The sequence below is a fragment of the Manduca sexta genome, chromosome 15 (genome assembly GCF_014839805.1).
Source record: "Manduca sexta isolate Smith_Timp_Sample1 chromosome 15, JHU_Msex_v1.0, whole genome shotgun sequence".
In the NCBI taxonomy this organism is placed as follows: Eukaryota; Metazoa; Arthropoda; class Insecta; order Lepidoptera; family Sphingidae; genus Manduca; species Manduca sexta.
The window spans coordinates 5,597,528-5,617,202 of record NC_051129.1 but is presented as its reverse complement, the minus strand read 5'-3'; the positions used below and the strand labels follow the sequence as shown (position 1 = coordinate 5,617,202).

The 19,675-nt window shown below is 34.4% G+C and overlaps 1 protein-coding gene across 1 annotated transcript in view; it reads left to right on the top strand.

The window, feature by feature from the left end:
• LOC115440019 (heparan sulfate 2-O-sulfotransferase pipe) overlaps window positions 1–19,675 on the top strand; it is a 72,262-nt gene that overhangs the window by 45,637 nt on the left and 6,950 nt on the right. Inside the window, exons 4-7 of the mRNA XM_030164144.2 lie at window positions 14,458–14,546; window positions 15,497–15,722; window positions 16,374–16,512; window positions 18,990–19,146. Of these exons, the coding sequence (XP_030020004.1) occupies window positions 14,458–14,546; window positions 15,497–15,722; window positions 16,374–16,512; window positions 18,990–19,146 (611 nt within the window). The remainder of the gene's footprint in view (window positions 1–14,457; window positions 14,547–15,496; window positions 15,723–16,373; window positions 16,513–18,989; window positions 19,147–19,675) is intronic.

Sequence of the window (19,675 nt, the reverse complement as noted above, 5' to 3'; positions counted from 1 at the left end):
ACTTTTCAAAACCATCTGTGATGAACATACATAAACTGAATTTAGATTATATTTGCAAATTTTACAAGATATGATATTATGGTGTGATATGTTACAGAATCATTAAAATAGAAGTGTAGTATTATTAATATTATCTTCATTAAAAACTAATTTATTTAACAAAAATTAGGATCTGAAATTGACTGAATAATATGAGCCTAAATTATAAGAATAGATAAAGACGTTGTAATCTAAGCGGAAGGCAAAAATATGATTAAGATATATGAACTCGAGTCACAAGAAGCACTTTATGTAATTTTGCTAGCCAACGAAAATCATTTGTCATCCTCGAAATATTTTGGGCCATTAAAATGTCATTAAATGCGGACAAAACACCATTTATACGGTATTTACCGGAACGTTGATATAAAAACGTCTCTATTAAAGAATTACATATTTTTTTATTGTACTTGCTGAAAAAATCTTTTCATAAAAGGCTGGTTTTAAAAAAGAAAATAAAATACGTAATGCGATCTTTTCATGAATCATTACAATGCCCAGGGTTCCTATTTATGGGCATTGACGCATGATTAAAAAAGAGAAATTAATGAATAATTTCTCAAGAATGGGAATCATTGAATGAATGCTTAAATAAAATGATATTTCAATATCACATTTATTCAGTTAAGTATACGTTACCTTTTATTGTACTCGAGAAATAGAAATAATATTACTTAATAATCAAGTACGGGACATGAACATGAAGAAAAGAAATGATACGCGCATGTTACACCGTCTAATGTATTTCTTATAAATTAAAGCCCTTCGGCTTTATCTTCTGACAGATTCATTGGCTTTGATTATACGATGTAGTTGATAATGCATTTCCCACGAGGATTTCTCGTAAGATTTTAACGTAATATGATCGTACACTTAGATACTAGTATTAAACCCGTCTGTATCTAAATGAACGATTATATTTGCACCTTTGGTTCAAAGGCACTCTCATTCCTAATGAACAAATAAATTGAATAATCTTTACCTTTAGGAGGTAAATTAAATTCTTTATTTCTTACAAAAAGGGCGGAATGCGCAATTACCGCGAAGAAAATGGCGATAAAAGCTCTATAAGTACCTATCTACGCGATACCTTATTATAATTTTAAATTCCATGATATAAAAAGTTAGTTTTGAAACCACTCTGACTTTATTTATTGTTAAATCTATAAATCAATAGTAAGTGATAACAAAAACCAACGCATTCATTATTAATAATTTGCGACTAGGTTATATGTGTATCTAAAAATATTATAATTATTTGCTGGCAGGCAGTATAGAATAATAATATTGGCACTAACAGTGCACTCTTGAAACACGTGAAAATCTCCCAGCTTTAGTTAAGGTTACAACTTACAAGGATTACAAAGGCCAAAAATGTATTGAAAAATTGATCTATCAACAGGCTCGCATATTATTATCGTCTTAACATATACATTAATTATTACCGTTACAACACGGTATTGTAGTATAACGTTAGTAAAAATTTGAATATTATTATTAGGCGATTTTTGCAACGCTAATAAGAATTGCAGTAAGAACACATTGAAGGCTAATTCCATTTAAAAAAAATTATAAGTAGAAAACACTTGGTGTTTGCTCATCTGCTTCATCTGCCAGAAAAGATTTTCCTATTGCAAAAGTCCTTAAATCAATTTATCGCTTCATAACACCAACGATAAGAAGCCAGCGCCATCTATTAAAAAAAACAGATTTAAAGCATCTATTATGTCCCATAGGAAAAAAAATTACGCGACATCGAGTAACCTATGTGTTTATCCTCAATATGTTCTATCCATGTGCCAAATTTCATCCAAATCTATTCAGCTGTTTGTGCGTTTACTTCTAACAAACATCCAAATAGTTTTTCAATTTTTCGGATTTACAATATATGTATGATTATTATGCCATGTCTCGATCTTATTATTATAATATATAAGTGGAATAACATAGGTCGAACCATCACAGTTAGCCGAACACACTAACAAATACCAATCGCAAAAATAGATACAGATTTAAACTGCATTGCAAAGCTTAATGTAGGAATGCTAGTATTAATATCCCATGAATCTACATAAACTTCTGTATTAAACGATGTGAATATAGATTTTACAATCGTTAATAATATTGCACGATTCTAATACAAATTCCTAAGCCATCGCGCAGACACTGACAACTTATAAAAAGGACCCGTGAAGTTCAAATATTTTGTTTACTTTGAAGATAACTAAACTAACAGTTGCTTCAACTAAATTGCCAAATTATCCATTAGTTGATTAGTTGCCAGTAACTTTCATTGAATTGCAACTAATCAATGAAAATACCCAAAATACTGCAAGTTTCATAGTAATTATATTATAAAAAAGTAATATTGAGACCTCGCTGCTGACATTTTATGTTGTCTGTCGGGTGCAACAAATTACCACCATCTTCGAGTAACCTGAAGTTAACAAACCAGTGCCTCTATTGTAAACGTTTAAAACGTTGTGCCATTTACAAACATAACTTTTGAGTTTTAGTAAAAAGAAGCGATAAAAATGTTAAAGTTACATCCTGAATACATATGTATTTTAAGGCATAAGCATGTATACTCACTGCCAGCACTCGACACATTTAAAATCTACGAGTCATGATAAATCTACCTATCCTTTACTACCTGTAATAAGGACAGCATGCAATTATTAATTTGCTAAAATAGTATATACTTACTTAAACGTCTTTTTTTTTTGTTGATAAACATAGTTCGTAATTTTGATATGGATGTTTATTGTAAAAGTTCGGAATTATATAATTAGATGCTTGTATTAATATAAGTTCCGATGGGGTTTTTCATGTCCTTATGGATAAAACCCCGAAATAAATATAGAATAAAAATATATATATACAATTAGATCCATGGACAAGATATGAAAAGTATTTCATGCAACATATTTAGAACACATTTTTAAATATTTAGGTCTATCCATACTACATATATATCGATGGTCTATAATACATATTTAAAACAATGTTAATACCTCGCAGTTCCGTTACATCCAGTTATTTAATTAAATTATAATTTTTGGTGCCTTAGAGGTTAAGCATGTAGAATATTCACAAATTATTTATTTTCTTAATTAAAAATGATCATCAACAGGATAATAAGTTAAGAATTTTTATAAATTCTCTGACCCAAATTCCCACACACTACAAAGTAACTACAGGAAATGCCATACAGATTTAAGATATTATATTGTTACTCTGTATAAATCTGTTCACATTATAAAATTAAAGGATTTGAAAGTCGTCGTTTTTGCCACAATTACAATAAAGTGTTGAACACCCAATAATTTCATACACATTTTTATTGTTGGTAACTACTAGTGTGGTCCGATAATTCTGTAGTCGTAAATAATTTTTAACCACACATAAACACAAATAATAACGGCATATGCGTGTAATGGTATATTTGAATCTCTAATTCCGAAGGCTTAAAGTAACCAACACTTAATAAGGAATATTTTAACCCTAAAATGTTAAAGGTTTCATTGATATAATAAAAAGATGTATCGTATGTCAATGAAATGTAGTACAATGATAATAATCTAAGCATTTGAAGGGAAACACCTTATCGACAATTTTATTTTATTTCTTAGTTGGATAGTTTCCACAAGTTATCAAATACGAGTATAGGTAATATATTATAGTTTCGAATCCATAAAATAATATAAATATTAATTAAATTAAATATATAGAAATGAAAAAGGTAATCAAATGAAATCTAGATTGAAAACAGATCTTTATTCTAGAACGTAAACATACAGCAGAGACTTTCCCGCCCTCACACCCACCACTACAACTCCTGTAAGCCAGGATCAGCAGTGGCACGCATTTTGTGACACCGAGCAGTGAAGCTCGGCGAGTCTCAGGGAAAACTAATATGTCATTATCCCGCAACGAAATTAATCAAATAGAAAAATAGGGAGGAGTTGGAAATATTAATTGTCCACTTCCCTCCAGAGCAATGCGGGTGACAAAATCATGATGTAAGGAGGCGATTTAACCTCAAGGATAGGGACGTTTACAACTAGATAAGCTAGTTATAAAGCACCACGGATAAAATTAAATGAAAGGGTCCTATCACATGAGCTGTTAGATTTGATTACAATAGGCATGGCAAAAACGCCGGAAAGCACGGAAATTCCGTCTAGTCTCAACAAGGTCCATGTAGTATACAACCCCAGATGTTATTTGCATACTGTTTAACATGATGTTGCGCTCTTCATGCCAGAGACCACACTCCCAAAGTACGTGATGAGCAGATTGTTCAACCTCGTAACCAGGTGTAGAGCATGGGCACGCAGGAGAATCAACCAGCCTAAATGAGAACAGTTTACCCTTAAAATTACCATGGCCGGTAAGAAATTGCGATACACAGTAATCTATTTCTAGCCAAGTTTTAATTAGGCGATCGCGAACGTACGGAAAGTATTTATATAAATGACGCCCTTTCGAAGACGAGTCCCACCTACATTGCCATTCATTTAATAACTCGTTGTGTACATCAGTGTGCGTTTTAAATAGTCTATCGATTCTTAAGAGCTCGCGAGACGTAAGAAACTTTTCCATATCCTCTCTGGTTGAGTAATACATAGCGGCGCGACGCTGTACCTCCAAATCGACAGGGAGTACACCCGCGAGGACAGGCAAAGCTTCTGTACTAACAGTTCTATACGCCTTGCACAAGAATATCAACGCCAATCGTTGACTCTGGAGCAGTTTCCTGCGCACAGCACCGATAGTTGCCCTATCGGCCCATACAGGTGATCCGTATGTAATGCAAGCTAAGTAAGTCGCTCCATAGATGATTTTGAGCGTAGTGAAAGACAGTCCCCACGTAGAGGTCGATATCCTTGTCAAGGAGTAAAAGTTACGTTTTGATTTTTCCCCGACGTTTTTATATGCTCTAGAAAGGAAAAATTTCGTTCTAAAATCAAACCTAAATAACAAACCGATTCTTTCCTTTTTACAACAATATTATTAAATTTTATTCGCGGCGGTGATTTTAATATACCTTTTAAAAGCAGTTGGAACGTTTTGTGAGGTGCGAATGTAAGGCGATTTCTTTCACCCCATTCAGATATTAATTGTAAACACATATCCGCCAAACTTTCAAGCCCCGATCTACTATTAGATTCTATTAGTAAGAGGCCGTCATCCGCATATCCGGTTAAAGTGCATCCTACAGGTAAGGGAATTGAAAGAAAATCATCGAAGCTCAAATTCCATAAATAAGGACCTACAACTGAGCCTTGTGGACATCCCATACTCAGCGACTTCGACACGGCATGGTGGCCGAGTTTCAGTTTGGATGTTCCGTACGAGAAGTATGAGTAAATTAGGGAATATATATTCCTATAGCAGCCTCGTATTTTTAACTTAAGAAGTATCATAGGCCACCAAGCATTGTCGAAGGCACCGGAGATGTCTAAGAAGATACCGAGTACATATTTATGTTCCGATATACTTACTGTTCTTCTAACCGATATTGCCGCGTCTGTAGTCGACCTACCTATGGTAAATCCGAATTGATTTTTGTGAAATATTGGTCCGCCCGGTAGCAGACGAGGGACAATGAGGCGTTCTAGAAGTTTACCTAAAGATGGTAACAGCGTAATAGGTCTATATGACTTGGGATCATCGGGAGCCTTGTCGCCACTTTTAGGTATTATTCGAATGAAACCGGAGCGCCATATTCGCGGAAATATACCTTCAGCAATACATCGGTTAAAGACAGATAGTAACGAATCTCCGGCTGATTTACACGCTTCTTTAATCATCTTGTTAGACACTTTATCCTCGCCGGAGGCTTTGTTTAACGGCAGAGATGCAACAATGGCAATAAATTCATCTAATGTCGCAAGGTTTGAGACTGGAGAGTTTGGCAATTCCGCGGCCCACATTCTAATTTGGTTGTGATAATTGTTGTCATTAATAATATCATCGGGTATAAGTGAATGCAACAGTGCTTCCGTAGTCTCCTCAATACCAGTCGTATAGCTATTATTAAATTTAATATTATCGATGTAAGATAAATTAATTGGTCTATTTGCTTTAAACTCTTGGTATAAAGGAGACCACGGGCCCTCCTTATCTAACCGCGCGGCGATTTTACGCAATAAATTACCTTTCGATTTTTGTACTGCTGCTCTATAGTGCGACCTGGCAATTTTAAGTTCATTAAAAGCAGATGTAAAAGTGTCACCTGTGACACAACGCTTTTAAGCCTATTAAACCTCCTGCGCGCCCTACGAAAAATTCGGCGTAGGTGGACTAGATTTTCGTTCCACCAATCACATCTACGAGTATTTGTAATTGAACCTCGACCGATAGCAACATCTGCACAGTATGTGAACGTGGCCGACATAAGTTCAGCACATGTTTCAGGTGAGAGATCATTGCGAGTAAAATCTCTGGCATGTCTAGCAAATAAAGAGCTAAAAAAGTCCCAGTTAGCCCCTTTAGTTCCATATCTAAAATCATAGTTGTTATGAATAAAACCTTGTGTCAATCTAGGCAAGAATTCGTACACAATCAGGCGATGGTCACTACATGACGCATCCGGCAGGACACGCCACCTATCAAGTCGAACGTCTCCACTAGAAAGTGTGACGTCAATAGAAGACTCGCCCGTAGGGCTATAGTAAGTTGGTGGTGCATCGGGAGTATTGTGAATACCAAGATTCATCTCTGCGATGAAATCTTCGACGGCGCAACGCCGATCGGTATCGGTGGATCGATATTTGCCATACCAAAGAGTAGATGACGCATTAACGTCAGCGCCTATAATTACTTTACGACCTGCAAGTGATCGTAAAACCTGGCGGAGATGGTGTATATGTGGTCCTACCGGGTCCGAGTATTGAAAGTAACAGCTCACTATGAAAACCTTACAGCTCGGATTTGAAACCTCCGCGACTGCACAATGTGACGTCATGAGATTACGCACTGAAGTTACAGTGAAATTAGAGTTCGCTACATAAATGCCAGCTCGTGAGCTGCTATCAAGCTGTACGACTCTGCTACGCAGTCGAGCGTGTTGATATTGTTCCTGTACAAGTACAACGTCGAGTTTATAATCCCGAACTAACGTATCTAATTCCGACGTCGCCACCCTATCGTTGTGGAGATTTAATTGTCCGATAATAAAGTTATCCATATTAAATTTATTTAATAATTAGTTGACAAAATGAGGGTTTCTAATTTATGTTTGTATGACGGACATTCCTGAGACCCACAGCGTTGGTCGTGGGGTTTCTGTAAACATACAGCAGAAAAAAATCACGAGCTTTAACGATTGCTTGGATATCCAGATGAAGAAATATCTATGAATACTTTTAATCATCCGAAGTTACCAGTCCGATATAAATCTTCCATAAAAATAAGCATTAAATATTGAATACCTAGTAAAAATAAAATAACTCATATAATCTCGCGCTAACGCTAAATCTTTATTACACAGACAAACTGAACAATATTACGTAGAGCACTTCTACGACCAACGCCAACGTAAAGCAATTTTAAAACGCGTTATAATTTCATTAAACTAATAATGGTGCTACATAATTTTATATTGCAGATGTGTAAAAATAAATCTAAGCTATTATTAAATCAATTTGACTTGTCGGTTGAAATAGCAAGCACACCCGGGGCTATTAATTAAGTTTTGCAGTTCGCATAGCATGTAAAATATCATTAAGCAATAAATGGTCATCATTACTAGTCATGCAATATTTTTAGTTGATTTATATTTACATTTTGAAATCCTGCGCCCGTTCATTTTAAGTTTTATTTTTTCATTAAGTCGCGATATACAGTTATAAATATTGTTCTTTTATATTATGTGTTTGGGTGTGTGTAAAATCATGGACTTAATAAGTACATTGAACAACAACTTTTATATTAAGAAGTTTTTGCCTCAAATAATTTTCCAATCTATTCGTCCAATATAAAAATAGCTAAGTAAATAAGAAATTAAAAACTATACTTAACAAAAGAAATGTTAAAATAGCTGTAAAGAGTGTTACTGTAAAAAACTAGCAGAGCATAATACAGAATAAAGACTGCAAAATCCAATAAAGCGTAGCGATTTGTGGATCGATTTTTTATCAACCTCATTATTTACTGGTTAGTTTCTTACAACGAGAGAGTATGGTATACCTATCACCAGAGAAAATTGAACTAGCAATATAATTATTTATTTAGTTCACCAATTATTGTATCTAGTTCAGAAACAAATAATGAGTGCAATTTTAATAGGAAAATATTTTTAAGACAGGCTATATACGTCGCTACGGTCGCACGGATTGTCCCAGATAGTCTTCTATAAAATTATAACATGTCAGGTTCGATTGTATATAGATTGCTATTTGTGTCACTCTACTTTGCGAAATATCTGTTGCCTTTACGGAAGTAATATTCCGAATTAGTTAAAAATATTCAATAGCAGAAGATTACAAATAATTATTGAAGACTGGAAAACTTACAATGTGATGTGATATACCTTTGTGCGGGGCTGAGGTGCAACATGCCTAAATTATTTGTATGATGTCTACCATTTTGCCATGTTCTCTAAATTCAGCTAAATAAGTATTGTATCTAATTAGTCGCTAAAGACGTAGTTTGCTTCATTGGAAAAGAAAAACAGCAGCCAATTAAAATTGTGTGCTTAAACACCTAATAGTACTGCATTACAGTCCTTTTGTGTTTTATTTACGTGGGAATAAATTGAAACTTACGATTTGATTAAATTACTAATGTTCAATTGCAAAAAATAAAACTGGTTTGAATTAACTGATATTTGTTGCTCTATACATTCTTGGTAACCTAAAAAATTAAAAGGGTTTACAATTTTAGATTTTACCACTGTACTTCACTACGCTCAGTTCTTTATACTTATACTGGGTGATTATCTAAATATATATATCTCAAAGGTGACTGACTGACATAGTGATTTATCAACGCACAGCCCAAACCACTGGACGGATCGGGCGAAAATTTGGCATGCAGGTAGAAGTTTTGACGTAGGCGTCCGCTAAGAAAGGATTGTGATTAATTCTACCCCCAAGGGGATAAAATACGATATGAAAGTTTGTATGAAACTTTGTCAATTTAAACCGATCGGGCTGAGACTTTGCATACATAAAGCTACTATGACGTAGGCATCCCCTAAGAAAGGATTTTGATAAATTCCGCCCCTAAGGGGTGAGGATGAATGTTTGTATAAATCTACTTAGATTTTCGACTGATTGAACTGAAATTAAAGATTGGAGCTACTATGATGAAGACGTGCGCTTGAATAGGATTTTGATAAATTCAACCCTCACGAGGATAAAAAAAATTAAATTAGTTTGAACCTATCAGTACCGGGAAAATATGTAGCAAGACTTTTATCATACAGTGGACTTTTATCCCGGAAAACTCCTTCACGCGGGCGAAGCCGCGAGCAAAAGCTAGTTACCCATAAATAACAAGAATTTGCCATGACAATATCAATTTTATTAAAGTACGCTTAAAAAAGGTTTCCGTCCTTATTTACTTTCTAAGTCATTATGCGAAGTGAAGATGTACTTTTTGTATATGTATATTGTATAGCTTAGAACATTGTAGTTTACTAAGTGTAGTTCACGCTTGAATGGCAGCCAAATGGTTTTTATTCTGTTTCTCATTGTTATTTGCCGTTAGATAATCGAGCAATTTTGTAGCAATATTTCTTAAGTAAATACGAATGTAACAAATCATAGGGTATATTTTCCACACGCCACGATTACTTAATAAATTGGTCTCATTACTTGCGTGTTATTGGATTGTTCAGTTGAATTTGCTTTTTTCAATACTAATATTTTTTTATTCTATAATGCGTAGTGAAATTATTGGTATTGAGTTTAAACGTATAAAAAATATGAATATCGCATGATTGGGATCATCGACATTATGATCAATTTCAGAGGTTTAGAATCTTTGACTTTTTGTCTGCAGGTTATTTATGTTAACAGGCCTTAGATATTTTGGGAATGGTATTTGATTTATGAATAAACATGATTTTAAAAACAAAACAAGCGAAGTTATGCGTATTATTTCTCATCATAAATCCTTGCATACGTCAGAAAGCTCAGAACATTACTCAGCGTCAAATGACGCGCATGCTTCGCCTACATTCAGTTTAGAATATTTCTCGCAACCGTCTATAATATATCTATAATAACTTACATTATAATATTTGTATATGTGGTGTTGATGATTTTTGTTAACTAATTTAAATACCTGTTATTCATACTTAATATTTGATTTATCACAAAATATGTCGCTCGTTTAATATTAAGATGACCTAACCCAAAATGATTTAGATACAATTAATGTAATTGTTATTTCAATGCCGTTTATCATCATTTGTTATATAGTAAATAGGTACGTAATAGCTTTATGGTACTTCTGATTAAAAACACCTACTATTGTCAATTAACCTAACCTGACTTTTTTTCTTCTTCTTCTTAAAGCGTAGTACAATCCACAAAATCGAATTTTTAGTATTATATAAGCCGCGATAATTTTTAATACTTATTATAAGGCGATAGACTTGCTAGTCTCTGCCCACGCAAAAAAAAATACTTGACAGTATTTCTAAAACCCAGATTTACCTTAACATTGAATGATTATCCGCTTGAAAAGATATTTTTATGATCAATAAATAGCGTAAAGGCAACGTAACACAGGAAGAGATAGTGTGGGACCTCTGGCCACTAGAGGCGTTGGATGCAGGTAGAATTAAATAAATTACGGCACACGGTTGTGAAAACCTACGAGGAAGTGTACTTGGATCCATCGGGTTACGTACTATTGTATACGCTATATATACGAGAAATTACGGGTCGGAAGTTCGGCTTTTTGTCAGATTTGGCGTTAAAAAACGTCATATGAGATGGGGCGAAAATATTGCTGTTATAATGTCCCAGCACCAGCTACTGAAGAACTAAACATTGAGCACAATGCTTAGTCGTTTTGTGACACTGTTTTTACTAATAACAATACAATACACAGAGCAACGACATGATAATACACATACTCTGCAAATCTAACTTTACAACGGAAGGGAAACGCAAAATAAACAAGAATTTTACAGTAATTTCAAAATTAATGATAACAATATAAAAAGATCTACATATCTGCATTTTTTTGTAATTTACTTATGTATTATAGGCTTATAACTATATAACTGCAGTTCTTATCTTATTTAACTTTTTAATAATATTATAATCACCATGTTTGGAAGTTTGTTTGACGTAAACGCAGCAACTGCGAGACGGATTTGGATGAAATTAGGCACACGTCTTGGGCTGACATATAAACTACTTTATATCCCTGTAATTTACTGCTTTGGGAAATAATGGAATTTTATAATCTGATTTCTTAAATAAGTGACGGACAGGTGGCACTATAAATTGCTACAGCGATTTAGGAATTTTTGTAGTGGGAAAGGTTTTCATAGGGGGGAAGCCGCGAGCCACACCTAATTTTATAATAAATTTACATTTAGATTTAATATTTGGATTAAAATCTAGATTAAACACGCGATAAGAAATCTCGCCGAAGTTTCTCTTAAATGCCTATAAAAGCTTTATTGCACTATATGCATTCAACAAGCCTTCGATGTAGTGGAGGAACATTACTTACACGAAAATGCTTTTACATTGCGCTTTAAATTTTAATTCCCAAAAACATTACATTACGGTTAAATGTAAAGTGTAGGTACTCTCAATGAATATTATATTTTACTTAAGGAAAATAAACTGGGTGAATACACCCAAAAATATGCAAAGTAATAACTTTGCAGATTTTTAATACAAAATATTTTGGTTGGTCGCGTCGTATCATTGAGATCATCGGTTTGTGGCTTTGTTCTGGGGAAAGTACGATCTCACGTGCTTCCACAACTTTCTTTGTTATATATCAGGTTATTGTTGGCAGTTTACCACAAACGTGGTGTCATGTAACCGCTTTGGTAACTATGTTGAGATCTGTAACAGGATTTAAGTAATGGGTCATAGGTCCATCTTCATCTAAAAGTTTGATTTGGAAGAGAAATCATTAAACTTAAGAAATCATTTTGATTTGGAAGGCCAATGATATTTTTTTGCCATACAGCAGTAAAAATAATCCTTTATGAATTTTTCTTCGATGGATCTCTAATGAACATAGTGTTCCATTTTAGGTATTTTTTCCTTTATTCTTACTTTTTAAGTAACTAGTTGTTCGCGGTTTTGCACGCGTCAAAGCTTTTACCGCTATAAAATCCTAAAAACACTGTAAGATGCCAGCGTGATCTATTTATAAACTGATAGACAAACACTATTTCCCATGGAAACAAGTTACCATGATAGATACATTGTCTACCCGTGTGCCAAATTTCATCCAAATCTGTTCAGTTGTTTCTATGTTTACTTCTTATAAACATCCAAACAAACATCAAAATCTTTCACACTTTTGCATTTATAATATTAGTACGATAACATAATATAAACCTTATATCGGTCAAGTACATCCCACAGCTATACTCGGAAGCTACTACTATGAGAGCGATTAAAGCTCTCCGCTAGTTCCAAATGGAATTCGAACGGAATGCCAGTTTGCTTTCGAAGCTTGTCTATATTCCCAAAGCTAAAATAGATGAACAAAATACGTAACTTCGAAAACCTATAGTAGTGTGTCCCAGGATAGAATTATATAAAAAAACCTTATCATAACTAATATTTTAACTTTAACTGTTACCCTTAAAAATTAACGCTTCATCTTCGAACAAAGACCCATTCGTGTATTGAAGTGTATTAAAACGGGTTTTAATTTTTTGCTATTCTATAATCTCAGAAGCCCAATGATAAAAAACTACAAACAATCTCATTGCAAATAGAGCAAGAAAAATGTCTAAACACAATGTCCCCGATATCGTAGTTTTTTTGTGTAAATATCAATACGGAGATCGATTGTTAAAATTAGTTATGCATTGCCCCTAATTTGCGTAACGTTCGCGAAGAAAGCTTTCTTTAAACAGTTATATAAAGTACAATGGATGGGTATTACCGATTCGTGAAAGACAATTTCCTTTCGACAGTAAGGTCGCGTCGAGCGAGAAAACACACACTCCGGCGGCTGATCATAACATTTATTGCTTTCACGTTCCCATTTATACAGCCGAAATCGATTATAATAACTTCGGAATTAACCATTGCAACAATCTCTAGAAATATGTAAATGATTATCGAATTTCACTCAGTACCATAAATTCACATTGTCAATGTTTTTCACTTATAACTTGGTGTAAAGACCTCTGAATGTATTCTGTGTGACTTTTTAATAAAAGATTTTACCAAGAAAAACACTTTTTATCGTTTAGTATCTGCCCGTTTTGCCTTTGCCCGATTAGTTCTAGAGTGGTGAGCCGCAGGTGACCATTGGAATCCAACTATTATTCATTGTCGACATAATTATCGTAATTCTATAAGCAACAAAATATATTTTCTGGCTCTTTGAAGCGTAAATGTCATGTCACGTACAACTGTAAGTGCACAGCTCAACCGAATTACTTTACCGATCTCATTATTACAAAAAGTCAGATAGAAATTCTGTTCAAAGTATTCAGTGTTATGTTATGTTTTAGTCTGTCTGCATATATTTTTTGTAAACTCGAAACATTAGAGTAAATAAGCACTAGTTTATATTACACATGCTACTAATGAGAGGTATAATTTAATTTAATTAGACATCACGACTTTAAAGCGAAATGTCGTGAGGCTCCAACGATATACTATGATTCTAACAAGCGTATTAATTAGGGATAATTAGTTGTACAATTACATAAATTAAATCACAAAGGCAATAGGGAGAATGCCTTGCAGCAGTTGATAGATATTTAAATGATTTTATCGGACGACTTCGAATATTCTGATGATGATTAATGTACATATACTAAAACAAAAAAATAAATCAGGCAACGGCAATGCTCCAACAGGCCGGATATAAAAATCTAATGTCGCGTAGTTTTACTTCAAAAAGGCATTAATTCCGTCAAAAATATAGTGATCTGCAGATAAATATATTACAACCATACCAATACAATTACGTTATAGAGCAATATTTGAATTATTAACTGTTAATTACTGTTTCTACATGGCCACTTATTTTCTTACCTTGAAAGGTTAGGGACCCATCGAAACACCGATTAATTACAAATCATAAATTTTTGTTGGTAAAGCCCCTTCATTGATAAAAGCAAAGCAATTCAAGCTCAAAAAAGGAAAACATACCAGAAGTTGATTACTTAGAACTTAATGATCAAAACATTATCGGAATGTATTTATTTATTATAATTGCATTCATTATTCATTTCAGGAATTCAAACGGATCGTGTAGAACATTCGTTTGCGTCCGCCCAAGAATACAAAGAAGCCCTCGAAGCTATAAGAAGGCACACCGGAGCTGTAAGTAATAGTTCATTATTACCATAGTGTAGGGGAAACGGCCTCGTCATCCACCCGTATTATTTTAAGTTGGAATTTGTTAGCTTAAATCTTATTTTTTTTTTAATATTTTTTAAAAGTTGTTTACTTGTGAACAGTGTCGTGAAGTCTCTATAGTATATATTAACTTGGAATACATGTCTCGAAAACGTGAAACTGCATAAAATAGTTTAATCCTTTAAGAAAATGTCTAAAACTCATGTTAATACATTCAAAATAGAAAATACTGCTGTGAATAGTCGGAAATCATTAGCTTATTTTGACATTACAACCCGTCGTCTGCCTTCAAAAAAGGCCTTTATTATTACAGTTAGTGTATGTAATCCCGCTGAATTGAATTATGAAGAAATAGCCTATTACTGTCGCATTGTTGGCCAAATACCTCTCAGTGCCACCTACAACGAGAGGTTAAATCTCCGGGCGGTCGTGATCGCCGTTCGTAAAATAGAAACATGCTTCGTTCTACCGAATACAAATGATGGGTCGAACTTAATAAAAGCAAAACACTTCCATTTCATAACATGAACCAACCATCCTGTAATAATTATGGATTTGAATAACAACTTTGTTTATAGCTTCAATGGTTCTGACTCTTTATTAATTAATACCGAATATTTCTAAAGATGTTTGGATTATATAAGAAGTAACCTCCAGTCATAACTTACTACACAGAGAAATCATGTGCCGGATTAAAAATATTATACGCTACTTTTTACCCCTGAAAAATGCGCAGTGACAATTTGATTTTAGGTAAGATCATTTAAGTAGACGGAGTAGCGAGCAAAGTCCTGATATCAATATTTTGATAAACTTGAAACCGCACTCATTACTAACGACGTTTTTAACAAAAAACTAGAAAGAAAAAAAATAATCATAGTAAGCCGTTAGTAACCCCGTAATCTTTTTGAAAGGAACGTAGTAAACCTCAAAGGACTCTTGAAGCCGAACCTGAGGAATCTCAAGAGCAACAGCTAGCGGAACAAGAATACCTCGACGAAGCTCTCATACCGGAAGCATGGGAACTGAACAACACGGCGCGCGCAGGCGTCGAACTACTATTCTTCAATCGTGTTCCAAAAGTCGGAAGCCAAACATTCATGGAGCTATTACGAAGACTCGCCCTAAGGAACCAATTCGGTAAGTAAAATACCTTTTAATTCCAAGAACGTAACGGGCAATTAAAGCTGACTTTTTGAAAAGAAACCGAGTCATCTCGTAATTGCAAACATCATATTGGAATGCAACCTCATTGAATTTCACTTCCTGACCGCAGGTTGCTCAATTATCGCCATCCTATCTGTTAAATTTCGTATAGTAATTTTTGTAGGTAACAGCAAGTCACAATTATCGCGAAACAATTTCGGCGTATCAGAGGTTTTTTTACTTTTTTACTCACATATAGTCGCATCGTCATGATTGATTTTAATTTACATAGAGTAACTGATCGACGTCGGCGTAAATGAATATGTAGATGATTCATTCATTTAGAGTAACAGACAAATCTTAGCAAACAGTATCATTGCTATGTAGCAATGATACTGTTTGAGTTCCTGAGACGATACGAGTTCCTGAGACCTTTATCATACTAATGTTAGTATGATAAAGGTCTCAGGAACTCGTTCAATGTAGGCGATGTCTAACATTTTTGTTTGGAAATCTTTACAAGAGTCCTATAATGAGCAAAGAAATTTCTGTAGCTGATGATGTTCTTGCATTGATATTATAATCATACATAGATAATATTATCATATAATGCTAATGTATTGTGATGTATCGCGGTGTTGGCAGGATTCCATCGTGATGCGGTGCAGCGCGTGGAGACTATCCGACTGGCGCCCGCCGACCAGCAAGTGCTCGTGAGCCTCGTGTCCGCTCACACGCCGCCTTCCTCCTACATCAAACACGTGTGCTACACCAATTTCACCAGGTAAGTGCAAGATTTTTCCTATGTCTAAGAAACCGTGCAAGGCGCTCAAGGTAATAAGCGACACGAATTCTTGTTTTTTTTTTTCATTGTTATTTCTTTTATATGTACTGGTGTTGGTGTGATATTTCTTTTGTTTTGATAATTTCTATACATTTCTTTTTTATTGTTTTGTCATGATGTGTGAATAATATTTTGATTTTAATTTGTTTATATCATAGTTATCTGCGAACAGATGTTTTGTATTTGTACCCATCAAAACTATAAATACAACTGAATTAAAATTTGAAACATTTGAATTAAAAATCACTGCATGGCATTGTACTGTCCTTGTCACTCTGAAATGTCAAGCCAACACTTTATATAAATATCCCTCAAACGGAACGCACCAGTGTCAGCGTTGATCGGCGGTAGAAATACACAAGAAGATATTATTTATCCAGATGGACTATGACGTATTATAAGAGACCTATTACTAAATATTCCTTATAAATTGCACTATAGACAGTGAATTATGAACTATTAAACTTAATGGATGGTTCTTACTAATAGTTCACGCATGCGTACGAATTCCCTCGTTGTGTTTGGGACAAATTATAACTGACGATTCGCACATTAGCCTAAATTTATTGGTGTTAAGAAGTATTATTAAACTAGTATTACTATATTGAGTTGTTAACAAATTTGGTTTGATTTGTCTAGTCGTTTTGCGCAACTCTTTGGTCAACAGTCGACCCACGCTAAATTCTCCTTAATGCGGTCTTTGCTCCTTAACATTATCTACAAGTATGGAAAATAAAATAACAATGACCTGAAATAAATTTATCCAAATAACGGATTCGACTTCCTAATAACAAATATTTTATCGATTTAACGCCTTTTGTTTGGTTTTTCCAATTCTTTATTGTATTCTTAACGGTTTTATTATTGGATTTATGTTAATGCTAACAATATGAATTTATAACAATGTTTATTGTGTTGATATGATAATAAGATAACGGTTTTCATTCGTTAATAACTTTACATTGTAATACATTTAACGCGATACAAATATTGTGATTAGTTTCGAATTCTTATATGAATTTAAAGTAGGTGAAAACTATTTATCTCAAAGATTGACACTTTAAAAAGTTACCGCAGTTCTATCATCAATCAAAGGTTAACTAAAGTATCGGCAGACGTAGTTAAATAGGTACATACCTATTATGATGAATGTTTAGACCGAACATAATAGCTGTAAAAGCGCAGGGACGCACTCGGCTTGTTCGCGATGGGAATAAAATATTTGTTATCATGCTATTACGCCTTAAAGGATGCCGACCGATTATAATCATTTATAATAAAACTAGTTTCTTTTCATAACTTCGCCCGCGTGAATAAGTTTTCCGGGATAAAAGTACCAAAATACTTAGTTTTTATTAGGATAAAAAATAGTCTATGTAATTCCCGGGATCTCTTCTTAAACTATTTCCATGCCAATTTCATAGACGTCAGCTCGGCAGTTTTTGTATTTATCGCGTTCAGGCAGATAGGCAGACAGATGCGGTGGGGCGACTTTGTTTTATAAAACGTATATATTTTTTTATAATAAGGATATACAGTAGTATTTATATAAGGACATCGTAAATACATATTTTAAAATACAGGGATTTGCGTACTCTTTTATTATAATTAAAACTTAATTTTGAAATATAGCAAAATCTGTGGGCCTATGACCACTCGTGAAACACCTTGCTCCGGCCATGTCATCACGCGTCAGTTGTGTCCCTTGTTAGACATAATTATGCTATGTTACTTCAACACGTGTAAAAACTGTGTTAAATTGCACCATTGTTTGCAGCTGCGTATATCTTGCAATAACAGAAGAAAAAACATCTTTAGGCTTCCCATTAGTGTAAATTGTTGACCTTGCTTTGTTATAAACGTTGTTAGTATTTTTGTAATATTAGATTTTGCCAGGAGTTGTTTGTCAAATGCGGAAATGTACAATTGTTTTGTTTCAACAACTTGTTTGATAGCATAAACCAAATATCCAGAAAATTTCATAAAATATAATAAATTTTTAAACAAATTGATCGGCATTGTATTTTCCAATTTAGTTGAAAAACAATTTACAAACACTCTGTCAACACTAATTTATCCGGGACAAATATTATTTATAAACAAAGCCGTCATATCCTAGTTGGGAGTAGAACGGACTGCCGAAACGAATGTCCGCAGATTCAAAACCATGCACTGCAATATACCTCACGTTATCGTTCTTCGTACTACATTTGAATAATTACTAATTAAATATAAAATTTCTTAAACACGTTAATAATTTCTTAAACGTATTGTTTATTCGTGCATTGAAATTGAAAATTACCGTAATTTATTACATCAAAAAAGTTTTATAGGTAGTTTATGATTTCTCTACCACTGGTTAGAATACCCTTTTGACCAGAAAACGAAATACAACAGCTATTGAATTCATCTTTCAGGTACGGATATCCGTCTCCAATCTACGTGAACGTAGTGCGGGATCCGGTAGAACGCGTCATCTCGTGGTACTACTACGTGAGGGCGCCGTGGTACTACGTGGAGAGGAAGCGCGCGTTCCCGGACCTGCCCCTGCCCGACCCGGCCTGGTTGAAAAAGGTAAGCTTACACACACGCTTTTTCACCAACGGGTATACAGAGGTGAAATTTGTGCATCAAGGTTCCTCCATGTATATTTGTGACAAAAGACGAGAGCTATCACAAACACTAGTGGTAGGTCTCTCATATGTACCTACTAGTGGTAGGTCTCTCATATGTGAAAGTCCGCCTGGGTAGGTACCACCGCAATGTCTATTTCTGCCGCCAAGCAACAGGTTTCTGCTATTTATGGACGGTGGTACCACTTACCATCAGGCGAACGGCAAGCCCGTCTTGTCATTCAAAGAAATAAAAAAAAAACTAAGCGAAAAACATAGGTCAAAGTTACGCTTTTATCCAAGAGAAAGGCAACCGCTAACCAACTCCCCAAACTGCTCTAACTGTGGAGTAAGAGATGACGTACTTCATGTTTTGTCGGAATGTGTGCGGAATGGGCCTCATACTTTGAGCTTTAATGTGGGCAGCATAAATAGTTTTTTGTCGTTTCCTGTATCGGAAGAGGCTAAGGCTTTATTAAAAAAATATTTTA